Source organism: Sylvia atricapilla, chromosome 3 (genome assembly GCF_009819655.1).
Source record: "Sylvia atricapilla isolate bSylAtr1 chromosome 3, bSylAtr1.pri, whole genome shotgun sequence".
Taxonomy (NCBI): Eukaryota; Metazoa; Chordata; class Aves; order Passeriformes; family Sylviidae; genus Sylvia; species Sylvia atricapilla.
In genome coordinates, this window is record NC_089142.1 from 109,025,976 (window position 1) to 109,045,701 (window position 19,726).

At 38.8% G+C, this 19,726-nt stretch overlaps 2 protein-coding genes across 2 annotated transcripts; both read left to right on the forward strand.

Annotated features, from left to right (window-relative positions):
- The first annotated feature begins 337 nt into the window (after positions 1–337).
- On the forward strand, positions 338–2,910 carry LOC136358584 (ubiquitin carboxyl-terminal hydrolase 34-like). Its single transcript, XM_066314459.1, has 4 exons — positions 338–410; positions 915–1,010; positions 2,093–2,175; positions 2,741–2,910. Coding segments are annotated over exons 1-4 (351 nt in total). The 5' UTR covers positions 338–408.
- A 24-nt stretch (positions 2,911–2,934) lies between these two features.
- Positions 2,935–19,620, forward strand: LOC136358585 (ubiquitin carboxyl-terminal hydrolase 34-like). The gene is given in 19 exon segments (XM_066314460.1): positions 2,935–2,943; positions 3,729–3,842; positions 4,517–4,616; positions 4,745–4,877; positions 4,879–4,902; positions 5,320–5,446; positions 5,541–5,688; positions 7,306–7,406; positions 7,719–7,928; positions 8,532–8,657; positions 9,393–9,512; positions 9,628–9,711; positions 10,028–10,061; positions 10,064–10,113; positions 10,942–11,035; positions 11,038–11,141; positions 12,467–12,549; positions 13,623–13,663; positions 19,565–19,620. Coding segments are annotated over 19 exon segments (1,758 nt in total).
- The last annotated feature ends 106 nt before the right edge of the window (positions 19,621–19,726 follow it).

A 19,726-nucleotide genomic window follows, 5' to 3' on the forward strand; every position in this document is an offset into this window, starting at 1 on the left:
TGTGAGGGAAGCATGCAGTGAGGCCCTAGCACAGGGTGCCCAGAGAACTTGTGGATCCCCCATCCCTGGAAATGTCCAAGGCCAGGTTGGACAGGGCTTGGAGCAACCTGGGACAGTGGAAGGTGTCCCTGCCCATGGCAGGAGGTGAAATGAGGTGACTTTGAAAGTCCCTTCCAACCCAGATCACTTTATGATTTACAGTGCTTTCCATTAGTGCCTTCCTTTGGTTCGCTCACAGAACCTGAGCTTCTCAAAGGAATTTGAAATCAATTATTTCAGTCTTATAACAATCACATGTTGCCATTGTTTCTTTCTCCCTCAGATCTGTAGTTTTCACTTCGTCTTCTTCCCAAGCTGTTTGGAACATTTCAGCAGTTTGGGAGCAGCTATGATACACACTGGATAACAATGTGAGTAGGCCTCTGTCTCACCAGTGCAACAGATGGCATTTAGGGGGCTCTTGGGCATACAAAAACCTTTGGAACTTGAAGATAATGCAGAGTACAGCATTCCTTAGCAAGCAAACCATGGAACTGCCTGAGCTGACTGACAGAGTGTCTGGGAAAGATGACAGTGGTTATCAGCAGTTTTCTTGGCCTTTTTGACGTGACATTTAAATACATGTCCAGTCCCGCGTTAGACTTTCTCTGAATCAGGGCCTTTAGGAACAGTTTTCATGGGCTCAAAAGGAGTGTTCTGTCAGTCCTGTGCCTGAGAATAACATTGGGAAACCTTAAGGATTGCAAGGAAGAAGAGAGTGGAGTACAACTCCTGAATTCATGGTAGATGAAAAACTGAACGCTTACTTTGGGGTGATGTGAGTGCCGTTTTCCTGTAACAGCTGTCTGCTTTCTGTGGCTTTTCTGAGCTTTTTAAGCAAACCATAATACTTTCTGTCCTTTTAATTGCCACAGGTGGGCAGAAAAAGAACTAAATATGATGAAGCTTTTCTTTGATAACTTGGTACACTACATCCAGGCAGTCAGGGAGGGACGACACAAACATGCACTGTAAGTACATGGCTGACTTGGAGTGTTTGGTGTTTTATGGGTTTAACCATTTCTGCTTCCTTCCCTTGCTGCTGCTGTGTTCTTGTAAGTAAATACTTTCTAAAGGGACATTTCCTGCTTAGGGAGACAAAAGGCTGTGAAAACATTCTAAACAGCTTCTTTTTCTTAAAAAACGCCGACTCTTGTGTCATTTTTTGTTAGATATCATGTTGTATATTTGTGTGCAAATAAAACATGAAGGTTTTGATATTCAAGTTAAAGTGATTGTATATACTAGAACTACTCAAATGTTTTAGTTTTAAAATTTGTCATTATGCTTTGTATAATTTTTTTTGTTTGAATACATCCATCTGCACTTTCTAATCTGTGTGATTAAAATCAGGTGTATATAAACAAGCAATACAATTTCCAGCTCCCCAATCCCTGAGGAAGAGACTGTTCATGTTTTGACAGATGTCAAAGTCAATATGGGCACCCACATCTCAAAAATGTTGCTATTAATGTGTCCCATTTAACTTCTTCAATCTAACTTCACCCTTTATATTAGATGTTGCTTTAGTGAGGAATTACTTAGGAAGGTGGGAGCCTTTAAATTCAGAAAATGAGAAATTGGTCTGCTCCTTTTACCATCAAGCTTTTAGTGTATAAATAGAAATAAAGTCAGTATTTTTATATAAGTTATGACAATATTTTTATAAAGACTAAGTATCATTTGGAATTGGAAATTCGGAGTAGAAATATCGACATGTTACAACTAAGGGGAAAAATAAGGTAGATCCTGCAAAGTGACTAAGTGATACATTTGAATTGAACTGTAAGACAAAGAACTCACTCCTATCCTCCTTCTCAATTCCCCAAAAAAAGGACTTTATCTAGTGACAACTGTTGTCTCATTCTGCTGTTTGGGATGGTTCTGTAATATCCTCAGCTGGGCTTTGGGCCATACACTGAACTAGAAATTCAGAAAGAAACCTGTAAGAAACAGTTTTTATGCTTTTAAGAGGCACATGGATAAGTAGGAAAGAAATTATGGCAATAAACAACAGAACAAACTTCTATTTTTTGTCCAAATTTTCATTTAGATACAGCCACAGCGCAGAAGTTCAGGTTCGTCTTCAGTTCCTGACGTGTGTGTTTTCAACTCTGGGATCTCCGGATCATTTCAGTGAGTATTTGAGGTTATCACACCCTAGAGCAAGGCAAAAAAACTTTTAGTAATCCATGTCAACTTAATATGTTACTTTAAACATACAATTTTAAATCATCTCTGAAACAGTTTCAAAAGAGGGAAGATTTTCTGGCAAAAGCACAGAACCAGCATTGGAGTTCAAATTCTGTTGCAGTTCTGTGAGAGCAGATTTTCATGTTCTCTGTGCTGCAGTTCTGCTAAATACTGGGATTGTGGTAATTACTAAAGAAGATAATACATTATGTCCTTACAGGCTTTGTTTGTGTCCATGATGTTCCCAGAGATCTTTTGCTGGAGTACTATATTCCAAAAATAAAAATCCTTTATATTTAGTACTGTCAGAAATAATTTCGTATGAGGAAAGAAATTACACTTTGTGCAATTGATATTTGGTGGTCTCACTACAGAGAGTCAAATTGTCATACAATACATTTATATGCTGTGACCTGACAGAAATATTCTGATTTTTCTGTGTATTCTTGGGTTCTGTGGAATATTTGGTGCTATAAAGGAGCAGTTAAAAATGCTTCTCTAACTGTAGGGTTGAGTTTAGAACAAGTGGACATTCTGTGGCACTGCTTGGTAGAAGATTCTGAATGTTATGATGATGCACTACACTGGTTCCTGAATCAAGTACGGAGTAAAGACCAGCATGCCATGGGTATGGAGACCTACAAGCATCTTTTTTGGAAAAGGTGTGTACAGAGTTAATTGCAACCTTATCATTCCATAAGAATGTTGAACGTATTTGAAATTGTTTCTGTGGAAATCATCTCTTCAGTAGTCCAGGAGGGCCCTGCTTGTCATGCAAAGGTTTTTCTGCTTGGAGAGAGGATGGAAATGGATTAGTAGGAATTCTTTTCACACTACAATTTACCTGAGTGCTTCTTTACAAATAGCCCATGTGTTCTATCTGCAGCTGTGTAGCACTTTATTTGAATTTGGGGAAAAAAAACCAACAAACTTGCACAAAACTATAGTTTGCGTTATGCTGTCCAGCTCAACCAGACTGAAAAATGGACTTTCTTTTTGGGTGGGGCCTAAATCTCAGCCACTGAAAAGACAAACATGCAGAGCTTTCTCCAAGGGATTCCATCCATCTTTTGACAGATGACATTACAAAATGGATAGATTGTGCAGTAATTAATGTAGTTTAGTTCTTTCCCAAGGTTACGCAGGTTTTTGTCTAGTTTTGCACATGTGTAAGTTTTTTGGACATATGCTAACAAATTCTGCTGCTGGTAAGTTAAGCAGCTGATATTAAAATGAAATAATCTTTTTCCCATCTGCATTGTTACAGTTCAGATCAGTGTTGAACTGAACTGTTTAAACCAATTCTCGTTGATTTTTTAATTGTATCTAGAACTCAGGGAACGATCCTTTTCAAAAACAAATCTCTTTTTCAAAACCAATCTACTTCATTTGCATGTGATTAATAGCAACAGCTATTAGTAATCACAATGCTAGTGAAATAAATACCCTGTAATTGCTCTCTGTTCCACCAGTGACATTTTTTTGCTTTTGTTTAGATGCCACAGCTCAAACCTGAAACTATCAGTATGACTGGCCTGAACCTCTTCCAGCATTTGTGTAATTTGGCCCGGCTGGCGACGAGTGCTTACGATGGTGGCTCCAACTCTGAGGTGAGCCTGAGTTCTGTCTCTTGCTCCTCTTCTGTCTGGTCTCTCAAGGCAAAGATAGCAAACCACAAAGAAGTGATGCCTGGTGCCTGCAGCTCTTCCTGCAGTTTATCATATTTTATCATAACTGAACTGTACCCACTGTTGAGTTTAAAAAATCGGTTTGTAACATTTACTTACCTAATGAAGAAGAGGCAAATGACATTCTGTTAGTCTTACTTAACTCGGACTGGAAATCTGTTGTAAACTGTCTCAATTTATGTATTATGTGCTTTAGAAGTTTTTTATCCAGAGCATTTACCTCATAAATAAAAGTATATTTAGAAATATTCCTGAATTGATTTGAGGCAGGTTTATTTCTTGTAATGAATACTGGTTGTAGCTGCAGTTTTATGGCTTCATTTGAAAGCATTCCTGTTTGTCAAAAATGAAAATACACTATTTTGGATTTCAGCCAGTTCTCCTCATGTTTTAGACTTTGAAAACGTTTCTGAGAAATTGAGAGTTTTGTAGTAATTGGTGTGTGCAGTGATGACAGTGCAAGCAGTGGAAAAAATGAGATATTGTTAGTGGTTTAGTCAAGAGGTAAAAAGAACGTCTCAGCTCAGAAAACCCTCATTCCCAGTAAAATAACGAGGCAATGTTTTGTTTCTGTTCTTGTTTTCCTTTTGTCACAGTTGTGTGGCATGGACCAGTTCTGGGGCATTGCTTTAAGGGCACAGTCTGGTGATGTCAGTCGAGCAGCCATCCAGTACATCAACTCTTACTACATCAACGGTATCAACTTCATTTTTGTTTTCTGTTTAAAGTGCTTTGAAGAACACCAAGCAGTAACCTTTATTATTCTTAGTATTAAAATGTGTTAAAAAGCTGTGCCTATAAATTGACTTGAACTGGTGTTACAGGTAAAACAGGTCTGGAAAAAGAACAGGAATTTATTAGCAAGTGTATGGAGAGTCTGATGATAGCTTCGAGTAACCTGGAGCAAGACTCTCACTCAAGTCTGACCATTATTGAAAGAGGGCTCTTAATGCTGAAAACACCTGGAGGCTTTTAGGAGAAGGTAAAAAGCTCTATTGATACATTTGGGTGCAGAATTTATTTCTCTTCCTCTTACCCTAATTACGAGTGTGTTAAGAGTGATTATTAATTTAAGGAATAGTTTCTTTGTAAAGGAAAGACAGTAGTGAATAATTGTGAAAGGTAATAAATAAAGTTTAAACAGTTACCAGAGTTGGTCCTTTTTCTTGAATAAATTTGTGTGGTTGTGCTCACGTTTCCCCATCCCTCACCAAAGAAACTTCTTGAAAGTCATTTTAATTTTATTAGAAAAATAGTGAGGATGTCAATAACTTCCTCTTATTGATAAAAATGAAAACAACTATTAGCAGGTTTTGTCTTTCTCTCATTGTTCAGCAAACATTTGTGCTAAATAGCCTTTGACAAAACCACTTTTCCCATGTTTTCCCTGCTTCCTAAGGTTTGCATATCACCTGAGACAGTGGCAGATTGAAGGCACTGGCATCAGCAGTCACTTGAAAGCCCTGAGTGACAAACAGTCTCTACCTCTGAGGATTGTGTGTCAACCAGCTGGACTTCCTGACAAGGTGAGTGAAATTCCTTTCCCAGCACACCCTACCCTTTAAATGCTACTCATTCCATAGCTCTCTTGGGAAAAATAAAACCCCTGCTTTCTTTCAGATGACCATAGAAATGTACCCTAGTGATCAGGTGGCTGATCTCCGAGCAGAAGTCACCCATTGGTATGAAAATTTGCAGAAGGAGCAGATCAATCAGCAAGCACAGCTTCAGGAGTTTGGCCAAAGTAGTCGCAAAGGGGATTTCCCTGGTGAGCTGCTTCTACCTGGAGATTTTGCCTTTACAGCTGAAATGATTGTGGGTTTTTTTTTTCTCCCCCAGATATCCCACTAAGCAAGCATTTTGATTTATTTCTTTAGCTTTAGTTCTAATTAGTATCATCCTCACTTCTAATTAAGCGTTGTTTCTTAAGCACTATCATTTCACTGAAATAGCAAAGAAAATGTAAATCCTGTAAATCCTCAAAACTGTCCAAATTCCACATTCCAATAGATTTCCCCCCCATTACTTTCTTCTTGTTGTCTGAATTATGTTATTTCCTATAAACTGGAGATTCTGCTGCACATGACTTGATAAAATCCTACATTTTTGTATATCTTACTCTGTATTTCACCTGATTAATGCACTTCTGGCTCTGCCATTGATTCAGGGTTTGAAGTCACAATTCAAATTCATAATTTATGCTCTGTGTACATGTATTCCAGTCAGGTGGAAGATCTTCCTTACTTCTGCAATTGCTTTTTAATTTATGGCTGTCCATATGGTCATCATTTATGGTAGCAAAAATGATTCTTCATCCTGCTTTGAGGCTCCTGATTTGAATGTCACCTTGCTTTGTACTTCGAATAGGCATTCTGGTGTATTCTCTCTTGAAGTGTGTGTGAGTGAATGAAAATTCCTGCTTTATCCTTCAGGAGGATGTTTTCCATCCTCCTGATGTTATATGTTAGAGAATTCTTATCAGTTATTGCTGTTCAAAATGCTTTCTGAATTACCTTTATGTTTTCTCAGGTTTTTTTTCTCATTATAAGCATGAGTTAGCATGTTATGAACAATTATCTGAATAAATTCTGTCCATGAACAGCTCTTTCCAGCACCACTACTAGCGTATGTTTAAACGTGATTCAGACTTGCTTTTTGTGGTTTAACAACTTCTAAAAAACGTGTGTTAATGAGGCACAGTGTAAGTAAACCAGACTGAATTTTGCACACATTAATTGCCTTCTTTGTAAAATCCTTTTCCAGCCACTCATCAGAGACAGATTTAGTAAAGAAGCAGTCTTGTTTTCCACCACACAGCAGAAAAAATTTTTTCATTGTAATTGGCATTTTAGAAACGTGGTTGTGTTGGGCAAAGTGTACTTGTGAGAAGAGAGGTTTGGTTGTCTGTACCAAATGGAATTTAATTCTTAATATTTTCATTGTTCAGGTTCCTAGTTCAGTGTTGAGTTCTTTGCAGGGTGTTCTCAGTTTTTCCCTTTTCAAGTGGGTGTGACTTCTTTGGTTATAACTTAAATATAAGATTAATCATTGCTTCTTTGACTTGACCACGAGTGCATGGTACAAGGGGATTTTGTTGATGATCATAATCATTTTCTGTTATCCTTCTGTGCCATAGTGTCATTTACTACAAAATATGGATGACATGTTTAAAATTGTATTATAGACACTTCTCACGACAAAGTTGGGTGACCTGGTATTGAAAAGGTTATTTGTGAATACATGCAAGTAAATTTAGCTGATAGTAATAACCGCTTTCCCTTGAGGAAATGACATCAAGTTTTTGCTCTACTGAGGGGTGTACTATGAAAGCTCTGAAACTGAGACTGTGATGCCAGAATTTTGCTGAAACAGGCTTTTATCCTAGGTGGCCTCATGGGACCTGTGAGAATGATTTCATCTGGGCACGAGCTGACAACTGACTACGATGAGAAGACGCTCCATGAGCTGGGGTTTAAGGATATGCAGGTACTGCCAGCATCACTGGAAACAGTGGCCAGGACTTTGCCTCTGTGGTCTGATTGCTGTCTGTGGGCTGACTGTGAGCAGTGTGGGCTGATCCCAGCTCAGAATCAGGAGTGCAGCCACACTGTGGATACCTGCAGAGAGAGCAAATCCAGACTTCAGTTGTGGCGCTTGCTGAAAACGCTGCAATGTAAAGATTTGACTACAAACAAAAAAAAAACCCTGTGTTTTAACTTTTTAATTCTGATCGATGTGAAAACATTCCATGGCTTGTCACAAAGGTGTCTCTGTGCCTCTCGTCTCCGTGTGTTGCAGATGGTGTTTGTGTCCCTGGGGGCCCCCAGGAGAGAACGGAAAGGTGAAGGTGTGCAGCTCCCAGCCTCCTGCCTCCCTCCTCCTCAGAAGGACAACATTCCAATGCTTCTACTTCTGCAAGAGCCTCATCTGACCACCCTGTTTGATTTGTTAGAGATGCTGGCCTCTTTTAAGCCTCCTTCTGGAGAAGTTGCTATGGAAGATAGTGAGGTAATTTAGAGTAATTTTATTAGAACAATTACATTTAAGTCTTATTTAATTGGATCTGGTTTTCCTGTGAAGCCTGTTTTTGTCTGCTCTGTTCAGTTGCTAAAGATGTTCATTGCCTGCGTAAAATCTTTATAATTTTCCTTTTTTTTAGCAGTATGTTCTGATACATTTTAATGTTCTAAATGTTGTAGAAACTATAAAAACAATTCTTAAGAAACAATATTGATTATTTCAGTAGACGTGATGACTCATAATGGAAATTGGCTTGAAGAAAGGTTTGTAAAGTTTTAGTGCAGAAACCCAAGCTTTGTCTTATATGCCATCATTAGCTTGAGGGAAATTAAGTCATATATAGTAGATTTGAACCTGTAATTTATTTATAAGCTTTATCTGCATGTAAATATTTCAAAATATGTGATATGATTTAAAGATCATGTAACTTAGTTTCTTGCAAGTTGAGACTTCACCTATCGTGTCCTAAGTGTGGACTAAGGTATTAGATAGGAAACAGCTTCTTAATTACCAATAAATCCATTTTTGGGCTTTGAAATGTCATTTCTCAAAGAAGTTCACAGTAAGAATGGTTGTGGTTTGGTTTGTCAGAGTGCAAGGTGTGAAGAGCTGCATCTCCATGCAGAAAACTTATCCAGACGTGTCTGGGAACTGTTAATGCTCCTACCAACGTGCCCCAACATGCTGCAGGCATTCCAGAATATTTCTGATGAGCAGGTGAACAAAGTTTTACGTGTTTATCTTTATTGTACTTGAGCTTTTAGCATCCATTGTTCTAGTTGGATTTTCCCCAAACAGGAATGTTACATAGTAAATACGTTAAGTGTGCTGAGACAAAAGTGAACCTAATAAATCTAAAACTAAACAGAGATGTCAGCTTAGCTCTCAAAGTTGTTTTTTTAATATCATTTATTTTCAAAATTTACTTTATAAATGAAAAGAATAGTCAGTAGTAATGAATCCTGCTTGGATTGAAAGAGCAGTTTCTTCAGCTGCAGCCTTGAACACCGTGGCTGTGTGACAGTGATAGTTCTGTGCTCCCTTTCCTCAGGTCACAGCATGGGCTGCCTTGAAGCAGAGTTGATTTCTTGTCCTACAGGTGAAAATATTATTCAGCCTCTTTAATGAAAAGTGGTTGACAGATTTTAGATATCACAGCTCTTCATGCACACAGGCATCAAAATTTTGGTGGCAGTTACAGTGTGACATTTGCTTCCCTGTAATTTAAAATTGTTGTATTTTAGCATATAATAATGTTGCCTTTTTTGTTATTCAGGTTGTTAATCATGTATAGAAATATCCTTGAAATTCTCTAATTTCAGATAACAGTTTAAATTAAACCCCAAATTATTTGTCTGTGCCACTTGAAAAATCCTCTCTGTGAATTTTTAGATAGATGAGCATTCCATATAGTTGCATTCATTGTTCTCTATCTCTTTTTCATCTTTTAAGGGTAATGATGGCTTTAGCTGGAAGGATCTTCTGCGAATAAAAAGTGCCCAAACTTTGTATGCCCTGGAAATTATTGAAGCTTTGGGGAAGCCCAACAGGAGGATAAGACGTGAATCCACGGTAATTTCCTCACTCTGGATGTCTGTGTTCCTCTGAGCTAAAGCACATATTGGTGGTGGTTTTATAATATTACAATTCTTGAGCTGTTTTGACAGTTACTCCTGTTTATCTTTAGGGAAGTTACAGTGATCTTTACCCCGACTCAGATGACTCAAGTGAAGATCAAATAGAAAACAGTAAAAACACGTGGAGCTGCAAGGTTTGTTTTTCCTACAGTATTCCATGATACCTAAAACAGATTTTCAAGAGAGATATAAAATAAAAACCCATGTAAAACATCAATCCTAAAGTCTTTTGCCTCCAATTTAGGGATAACATTTGGAAGTTTTCCTGCCTTATCAGGCTTGTAAATTTGTCATAGCCATGTACAATTATTTAATTTGTTTTCATAAAACAATCAAGCTGAACAATTTATAATTGTATTAATTTATAAAGGGTTTTAGTTCGGTATCTAACTGATCTTAATGGTATTTCTCTATGCTTTTTCCCACATTGGTTCCATAATTTACTTACAGTTTGTTGCTGCTGGAGGGCTCCAGCAGTTACTGGAAATTTCAATTCTGGAATCCTAGAGCCTAAAGAACAGGAGTCATGGACTGTGGTGAGTGTTCATTCAACCTTTCTCTCCAGAAGAGTATTGCTGTTACTTGTAAAGACTTTTCATGCTTTGAGCCTTGTTACAGTTATCTTTCTGTTGTGAAACAGATTCATTCTCTGATTGAAGCCACCAGAGTCTACGTAGTAGCATATTTTGGTTTTTTTTTTAATATTTTATATTCCTTGAAGAGTTTATTTTAAAAAAGTATATATATACACTTCTGCTTTTTTGTGTTTTAAACCCACCCTTCCTGTTTTTTTCTGTGGATTTTGGAGAGAGTTGTCCATTCTTAAAATTGTAAAACTTAAAATTGTAGCTCATGGATCCCTGGAGGGAAAAAAACCTGGGTCACTTCCTCAGGAATGATTGCAACTGCATTGATATTTCTATAACAGATCATTTCTTTAAAGAAGTCAAAAGTAGCCAAACAAGAATGGAGTATTTATTTTTGCTCTTTTCTTTCCTTTTTTGGGGAAGGTTGTTATTTGGAAAACGATTTATTATAGTCTATTAAAAGCAGTAATCTGTTAATTATCTTTCCTTGTCTTAAGAGACCAAGAAATGCCATTTTCCCTTGCTGTCAGTGAAACAGCATAGTGGCTGTGGTGTTAATAAAGACACTTCTCAATAATGAACATCTTATATAAGAGTGACTAATAATCATCTTTTCATTATTAATCTATCATTAGTTTGAGCTAAATTCAAGTTACTTCTAGTGTTTTATCCTTTATACCTTGCTGAGGTTTGCAGTTGAAAATTCTGTGGCAGGCATTGATTATGTGTAAAATAAATCCCTGGAAATGGAAGATGCCTTTTCCTTGCCCTTCCCAGTGGCAGCTGGACTGTCTTGCTTGCTTGCTGAAGCTGATCTGCCAGTTTGCAGTGGACCCCTCAGACCTGGATTTGGCTTATCACGATGTCTTTGCCGGTCTGGGGTGGCAGAGAGTCACAGGAAAAGGACGTGGCCGGGCAAATCCAGGAAGACCACAAGTGACCACATGAAGGGCCTTCATATCCCTCGGCTCACAGAGGTAGGAGACACACAGAGGTTCTGGGAGCTTTAGGAAATGACTCCTTTTCTGAAAGAGTACATGTGAAATCCTTATTGTAGGAAAAATAATGTAGTGGAAAAGTTGATAGTACTAACTGGTGTCAGTAATAGAATTGATCTCTTACTTGTTCTCTAGAAAAGGATTTGAATAGCTTTAAACCTGGCAACCAAAAGGTGTGTTGGTGATTGGTGAATACATGAATTGGCAACGCAGAATTCCAGTGCTTTGTCTCTGTTTCCTAGATTTTGTTTCCTAAAATTATCAGTCCTTTTTTACAGTAGCATATTATTATTAATCTGTGGTTATAACATGAGCTGCCCTTGTCCTTGCTAAATCCAGTTTGGATTCCTTTAGTAAAGACTGAAATAACTTGATTCAGGGTATTTGAGTGAGTGGGAACTTACCTGCAGCTGTAAACCTTCCTGCCAGATTCCTGCAGGCTCATTTCCTAAAGCAGGCCAAGCACATGGAATATTTTGGCATCAGGAAGTGTTCACTGTAAATCGACTTTCTTGGGCACAGGACCAGCTGTGACTGCCAGAAAGTGCAGGTCTGACCTCTGAGCTTGAGCCAAAGTTCCCTTTTGTTATACCTGGAAAGACCTTAATTTCTATAAATATCAGCCCTTTTTGACAAAACAAATCCCTAAATCACAGGGCCACAGGGAGCTTACCAAATGTATTACATATTTTAACATGTAAATGCTACTGTCACTTCCTCTAACTGGTTTTAAATTTTAATTGTCAATTGGTTAATATTTTTGATTGCTGTGGATATGATATTTAAATATTTATGATTTTGTTCGGACTTGGATTTTGAATCTGTGTAATCTGTCAGGTTTGCTGAAGTTGAATATTTTAAGAGTGTGTTTAATTAGTAAAATGTGTTGATCACAGAGAGAGGCAAAATTTAAGTATCCAACCTCATTCTCAGCCCTCTCTCCTCAAACCTAAGGTTTTTAAAAGGCTGTGAGTAGTTTCTGTTTAAAAAATGCCATGTTTTTACTAAAAGGATTGAATAAATGGCTGATTTTCCTATTCAGTTGAATTGTCTTCCTTAGAGAATGAAATTTTAGCATCTAGACCTAGTCAGTGAAACATGGGATTTTAGCTGTACTTTAATAAAACCAGTAAATTGTTAACTGTGAAGATGCTGTGATTTGCCTTTGGCGCTTCCTCCTCTGCACAGGTGGGTTTATTTAGATTCACACAGTGTGTATAATTGAAAAACAGATCAAAAAGCTTGTTGTTATATTAACTTGTTGTTTTTTTTGTTTTTTTTTTCTTTCGACTTCAATTTTAAAGGTGTTTCTTGTACTTGTCCAGGGAACCAGTTTGATTCAGCGACTTATGTCAGTTGCTTATACATATGACAACTTGGCACCTAGGTACAATATCTTTTTATTTTTGTGATAAAGCTGATAGAGTGTTGCTCGTTTTCATGGCTGCTTTAGGTCACAACTCCAGGGCTCTTCCAGCTGTGGTCCCCATTGACAGCCACATCAGAACCCGAGCTCCAGAGGCTGTAGACTTGCTTTTCTTAGTCACCTCCTGCGGTGGCACAGAGCAGAGGGATGAGAACTCTGTGGTCAGGGTGTAAGGCACGGATGTCTAAATGATCTGTGACGTAAATTCTCCTGCCAAAATCCCTTCTTCCTTTTCTCCAGAGCATTCTCAATTTCAACGCAGCGTAAAGGAGAAATTAAAATAAATTCACGTTGCTTAGTCCTCTGCCAGTTTTCACTGATTTTTTCCATCCTGCTGATACTGAAGGCAAAAATCTGACCTATTGGAGATTTTGGTCCTGTTGCCTTTTTGTCCTGAGAAAAGCAATTCTGTGTGAGGCTGCATTGTGGCAGTCAGACTGATGCTGGGGAGGTCAGGTTTTTGCTACATTGGTGGTGTGGAATTGATGCCAGGTGGTGGATTGTTGTTTTGCCATCTTTTTAAAAGATTGTTAAGGGCATTCAGAACATTTCCAGGCTGCAGGTGTGCTTAACTTGACCTTTAGTTGAGTTGAAGGAATAGTTTTTAAGTATATATGCTATATTTTTGGTTTCATAACCTTTTATTGTAACTAAAAAATGGAAGCAAATAAATATAAACATTTGAAGTTTGCAAATGTTTATGCAAAGTGTGATTTCTTCATGAAGAAAACTAGATTTCTTTGTATGGGTCAGTTCTTAGCTCTGACATCTCTATTTTGGATAAAATGAAGGGACTGTGGGTACTTCCCTTGACTTTTAATCTGATAGTCAGTAAAGCTTTATGGGGGTGACTTGGAGGTTTGCAAGATTTTATTATTGTTACTGATTTTGAATACTGCAGTCCTTTTAAGCTGAATGATTTTCCAAGTGGTTACTTAAGAGTAACTGTGTTGTGCCTTGTGTGTACTTGTATTTCTGAGTGATAATCTCTTAGGTTCTGTGACGAAATTCAAACGATTTTCTCTTCCCATCAGGGTGTTGAAGGCTCAGTCTGATCACAGGTCAAGGCATGAAGGTCAGTGCTGTGAAACAGCTGGGTCAGGAGCTAATGACAGGGACAGCAGACAGATGATAATTTATGATTTTGATTTACTCCACCGTTATAGTGCTGGAAAATCATTTTATTCCATGGAAATAGCCATGGTTTCTGAGGGATTTTCCCCTGATGTAATTTCGGGCCTGAATCCAGTCCGGGTTTTCTCCCCAGTCTGGCTTCAGGGTGAAATCAGGTCAGTTATTCCCCGATCCAGATTCCAGCGGAAATCCAGTCCGTGTTCCCCCCCAATCCAGATGTTCTGGGAAATCCCGTCCAGGTTTTCCCCTGAGCCACTTCCCAGGAGAAATCCAGTCTGGTTTTCCTGCAGTCCTAATTCCAGATGAAATCCAGTCTGGTTTTCCTGCAGTCCTAATTCCAGGAGAAATCCAGTCTGGTTTTCCTGCAGTCCTAATTCCAGGAGAAATCCAGTCTGGTTTTCCTGCAGTCCTAATTCCAGGAGAAATCCAGTCTGGTTTTCCTGCAGTCCTAATTCCAGGAGAAATCCAGTCTGGTTTTCCTGCAGTCCTAATTCCAGGGGAAATCCAGTCTGGTTTTCCTGCAGTCCTAATTCCAGGAGAAATCCAGTCTGGTTTTCCTGCAGTCCCAATTCCAGGAGAAATCCAGTCTGGTTTTCCTGCAGCCTAATTCCAGGAGAAATCCAGTCTGGTTTTCCTGCAGTCCTAATTCTGGGTGAAATCCAGTCTGGTTTTCCTGCAGTCCCAATTCCAGGAGAAATCCAGTCTGGTTTTCCTGCAGTCCTAATTCCAGGAGAAATCCAGTCTGGTTTTCCTGCAGTCCTAATTCCGGGTGAAATCCAGTCTGGTTTTCCTGCAGTCCTAATTCCGGGTGAAATCCAGTCTGGTTTTCCTGCATCCAATTCCAGGAGAAATCCAGTCTGGTTTTCCTGCAGTCCAATTCCAGGAGAAATCCAGTCTGGTTTTCCTGCAGTCCTAATTCCAGATGAAATCCAGTCTGGTTTTCCTGCAGTCCTAATTCCAGGAGAAATCCAGTCTGGTTTTCCTGCAGTCCTAATTCCAGGAGAAATCCAGTCTGGTTTTCCTGCAGTCCTAATTCCAGGTGAAATCCAGTCTGGTTTTCCTGCAGTCCTAATTCCAGGAGAAATCCAGTCTGGTTTTCCTGCAGTCCTAATTCCAGGAGAAATCCAGTCTGGTTTTCCTACAGTCCTAATTCCAGGTGAAATCCAGTCTGAGTTTTTCTCCTGATCGAGTTTCCAGAGAATTCCTGTCTGGGTTTTTCCCTCTCCTGTTTTGGCTGAAATCTCATCCAGATTTTCCCAATCCACTTCCCAGACTAAATCCTAAATTTTCCATCATTTTGCTCGCACTAATGATCCCCAAAACTTTATCTAAGTCTAGGAAGGGGGAAAATTCCCTTTTCTTTTGGTAGGTGTAGGAAGCATCTTCTGCTCAGTGAGCTTTTCCATGGGCAGCAGCTGCTTCCTCCTACCAAAATATTTCCTATTGTGCCCGTGGCAGAAATTCCATGTAAGAATTTCCAGCTCAAGCTCCATCAGTGAGGAGAACAGCAAATTCAGACAGATCCCATACAGCACTTTGTCCTGCATTAATACCAGTGGTAGAGGTATCCAGACAGGATCTTATCAGAATTAACAATTTGCAAAGAAGAAAATAAGAAATTCAGGTGAAAGTTAAGGAGAAGACGAGAGGGCTCCCAGGAATAAACTGGTGTTGCACCTGAAAAATTGAAATTAGATCTTATTCCAGCTTTCTTTATTCTGCCAGGAGGAAAAGCTTTGTTAGCAAGACAGGTGGGGTCCTATCCCATGAAAAGCTGCCTGGACACCTTGGGCACGTCTGTAATTGGGTGTCCAGGCCTTGTTCACTGGGGACAAATCCCACTAGATATTGGCCCCAGAAATGCTGTCAGTGCACGTGTCCTGCTTGGGCTCTTGCTGACTAGACAGTCTCTCTCCTAAATCATGAAAGATGAAGGATGGTATTCTCCCTTGATACTTCCTTTAAAAACGATGGGGTAAGCTGTAGTCCTTGAAAGCCTTATTAGAGGGGAGGTGCACAGGCTGGAGTCTTTACAAAGACACTACCTAAGAATTTCCAAAGTTACCTGGGGGGCTGCAGGATGATTGCAATGGAACTTCTGTTTGAGGGCAACACCGGCGTGGCCACAGAAATTAGTACAAACCAGGAATAAGTTTGAAGATGGGATGCAAAGCACCAGCTCACAGGTTAAAAAGGATTTAGGAAAGGACTGTGCCCCCTCACTGGTATATTTAATTTAATTGGGTGGTCATCATTAGTACATGGTCAGTATTTAATCAGCATATTGATAAAACTGGGAGGTTTTTTTATATCCTAAGTGCCAAGAAAGATTTTGTCTTTCCTGTTAGTGTAACTGAAATAAATGTAAATTTGGACTGTGCAGCCCTTCTACCCAAGAAGCTTTTGCTGCTGCTTACGGTGGGGTTTCTCTGCTCCTTTTCAGTCACTCACTATTCCATGGGCTCTAGTGAGCTGGCTCACTGCTGCTCGTGGTGAAATCCAGTCTGGCTGGACAGTGACCTATTTGCAAGACTGGCTCAAGAAACTCACCCTCCTCATTCCAGAGGTATGGTAATGGGGGAGATTGTTGCATTCCTAATTTACTGTCATGAACTTTGTGTTGCCAGCAAAGTCAGGATGTGTCTTTTCCTGCTAAAAGTAGCAAGATCTGCTTCAGTTACTTGCAGTGCTGTGTAAGAAGTGATTATTGGAAGGTGGCACATCTGTGGCAAAACTAGGTTATAAACTCTCACCTTTCTCCCTTGACTTCTGTTTGAAGGTGATTTTTCATTGTAATTGTTAAAATTTCTGGATAATTTGTTCAATTATGAGTGATGCCACCTGACTTGAATTAGCTTAAATATACCTCTCCCATTATGTTTTTTACATTATATATTTTTTTACTATTTATTTTCTATAATTAGAATCGCAAAATGAGGTGAATGAGAATTGATACAAAAATCTTCGTCATGACCAAAGCTTGTCTACCTTTAAGTAATTTTTTGTCATGTAATAAAGGCTTAAAAATTGCATCAGTTGTATTCACAGTAGAATTGCTTAAAGGTGCAAGGTGGACTTGATATGATTCTTATCTGCTGCTTTGGTTACTCAAGCACAGAAAAAGCTTACAGGCTGGCTCCGTTTAAAATCCTTGAAATGAGGCAGTGCAAACTTCCAAAGCTTGATTAGACTGTTGATATTTTCTTAATAAAAGAAAGAAGAAAACAGTTCTTCTAGGGAAATTAAAATTAATTAGTAGTTGATGAACGAATAAGGGTAAAATTCAGGATTCACATAGATTTCCTTGATTTGCCAGATGTGATATTTTCTGTTCCAGTCACTGTGATCATTCCTGTAGAAAATACATAACTCGAGACACAGGGCACAGAGAAATTACTTTTTACTTAAAATAGTGTAGTTGCATTTTTCTGTAAGCAGTTTAAATGCACATTCTTGTAATCCCTGTTCTAGAAAGACACGTTCAACCCTGATAACTTCCAAGATATTATGAAGAGAATTCACCTACCTATGAAAGAAAAATGTCCAAAAGAAAAAATCTTCCAAATAAAGGGTTTAATCATGTGATTTTATTCTTCTCCTAGACTGCAGTTCGCCACGAGTCTTGCAATGGTTATACAAATTATCTCTCTCTGGGCCTGGATGGGGAGATTCCATCAATCGCTCCTGCCTGCTGCTGGCTGCATCACCTTGGTAAAATTTCTCCCTGATGCTCAAGCTCTGAAACCAATTTCGGTAAGAATTTAAGAACTGACAAAGTCTTCTCAAAGATCAATTAAATATCCTTTTTAAAATGTAATAACTAAAAAGGGTAGCGCATTATCATGGTGTCTGACATAGTGTTTCAGGTACACAGAGGGATGAAGGCTTCTGGTTTAGATGTTCCAGAAACTTCCAAGAGTGGTTAAATAGTGACACTGCAGTATTTACAGCTTGGCTGTGCCTGGAGAAATGCAGAACAGCTTTTAGGAAGTGCTCTTCTTCTTCAATTTCCATGTCCACATACACAGATATTTTAAAAAAGAGTTAAATTAAAACAAGCTACAGAAGATTTTGCAATATTCTCTCTTTTTCAGGAGGGTTTAAAATAAGAGATATATTAACTAATTGAAATCAGCCCAAATTTCTCATGTTTTGTCCAGTCTAATCCTGAATATATTTATGATTTGCAGTGGGTGGGATGAACTCCACAGTATTCTACAAATCTTTTACAGGTCATGCAGATCATCCAGACAGCTTTCCAAGAAAATTAATAAATATTGCTGAAACAAAACAGAGCACATACGTTTACCATTGTAAATAGACATTGGTTTTATACTTACCTTAGAGGCTTGAAGAAAGTAATAATCTTGTAACACAGTTACTGGCTTCACTGTGTTTTTTTAATACAGTTATTTTGGCTTCTACTTCAGAACAAAAGCAATTTCTTTCCACAGATAGAGGATTATGAAGAGGAACTGTGCTGCGACCTGGTTGTAAAGAGTATTTTTGGCTGCTGTGCAAACTGATTGATAACATTCATGTCAAAGATGCAAGTCAGGTGGGTTTGCCTTGCATTCATACCAATGTTTATCGCTTATTACTTTGTGTCTTCAGACTTTTTTTGCTGCTGTGAGCAGCTCTTGGATTGTTTCCATCTCCCAGTTTACTCTGATGTGTATTTAGTAGCCTTTGGAAGTTCAGTGATGTCTGTGCAGGGTCAGGAAAGGGGGGGTTGTTATAACACACAAAGAAGGTGAACTTAGATGAAGGTCACAGATGTGGGAATACTCTAATTATCTGTGGGATTCATTGTTGATAATTCCAGTGTCTTCCAAGGAGGAGCTAATCAAGTATTTAATAAGCTGAAAGAGTTAAATTCAGTTAACAGCCACTTAGCATAAGTTGGATAACTTTCCTTAGAGCACGCTTGAAAATGAGTTCTAATTATCTGTTTATTTGTGTGCCATAATAAAATTTCCTCCAGAAGGAGTCCATAATTATTTCCCATTTGTAATCCATTTCCTTTGTTTTGACTCAGACAACCCTGCTCGGATTTAGATGCACTGGCCAGACACCTTGCTGACTGCATTCGGAGGTGAGCTTTGCCCACAGGAATTTATTTCCCCTGGAATTTGCACTGTGTTTATTGTCAGTGGGGCAGAGCTGTGACATTCCTTCTCTCCCTGTGTGTGTGCACATCCAGCAAGAAATCCTTGACCATCAGGATGGAACGTGGAGGATGATGGGCTCACAGGACTGCTTCGCCTTGCCACGAGCGTCATTAAGCACAAACCACCCTTCAAATTTTCTCGGGAAGGCCAGGTGAGGAAGGGCACTGCAAGAGCCCTGAGAGATCAGAACAGGACCTTCTTAACCACATTTTGATTGCAGGGCTGAGTGCATGAAAGTGTGACATATTCTAGCCTTAGGATGAGGGACAAACCCACACACATTCCTTTATTAACAAGTAGCCCATACAGTTCTTCCCCTTCCTGTGTAATTCCAGGATAGAATTCTTTCATCCCTGAAGTTTTATATATTTTCATTTATTACCTTTAAATGTTCTTACTATTGATCAGTAAGTGGTTTTAGTCCTTAACAGCAGCTGATTTTGACCAGATCCTGGGCAGTCTGACCTAAAAGCAGCATTTAAGGTCTGCACCTGTGCAGTGGGATATCTGTTACAAGATTAGTACATTCGACCTCTGCTTGTAAGGTGGGAAAGTGGTGAGGCAAGGGACGTTGCTAAAAAACTTATATTATCCTTCAGAACTGCATAGTCTTAAAAAAAAAAAAGCAAATAGTGTATAAAAACTGATTTAGACTGATGTTTTTTCTGTAGACTCTACAGAACTTGTTATTGGGCCTTTTCAGCTGAAAGTATGCCCTGGTGTCTAACGATGTTGTCTATATCTTGTGTGTTTATTCTGTTACCATAAAACAGCCCTGAAGGTAATTTGATTGTCCAATGTGACATTACTGACAGCATTTAAAAGACTGCTTC

Bases quoted from the DNA above. Each gene is read 5' to 3' on its own strand.
- LOC136358584 (XM_066314459.1), top strand. The intron at 1,011-2,092 runs GTAAGTACATGG...ATTTTCATTTAG, and splicing joins GGACGACACAAACATGCACT to ATACAGCCACAGCGCAGAAG. The intron at 2,176-2,740 runs GTGAGTATTTGA...CTCTAACTGTAG, and splicing joins GGGATCTCCGGATCATTTCA to GGTTGAGTTTAGAACAAGTG.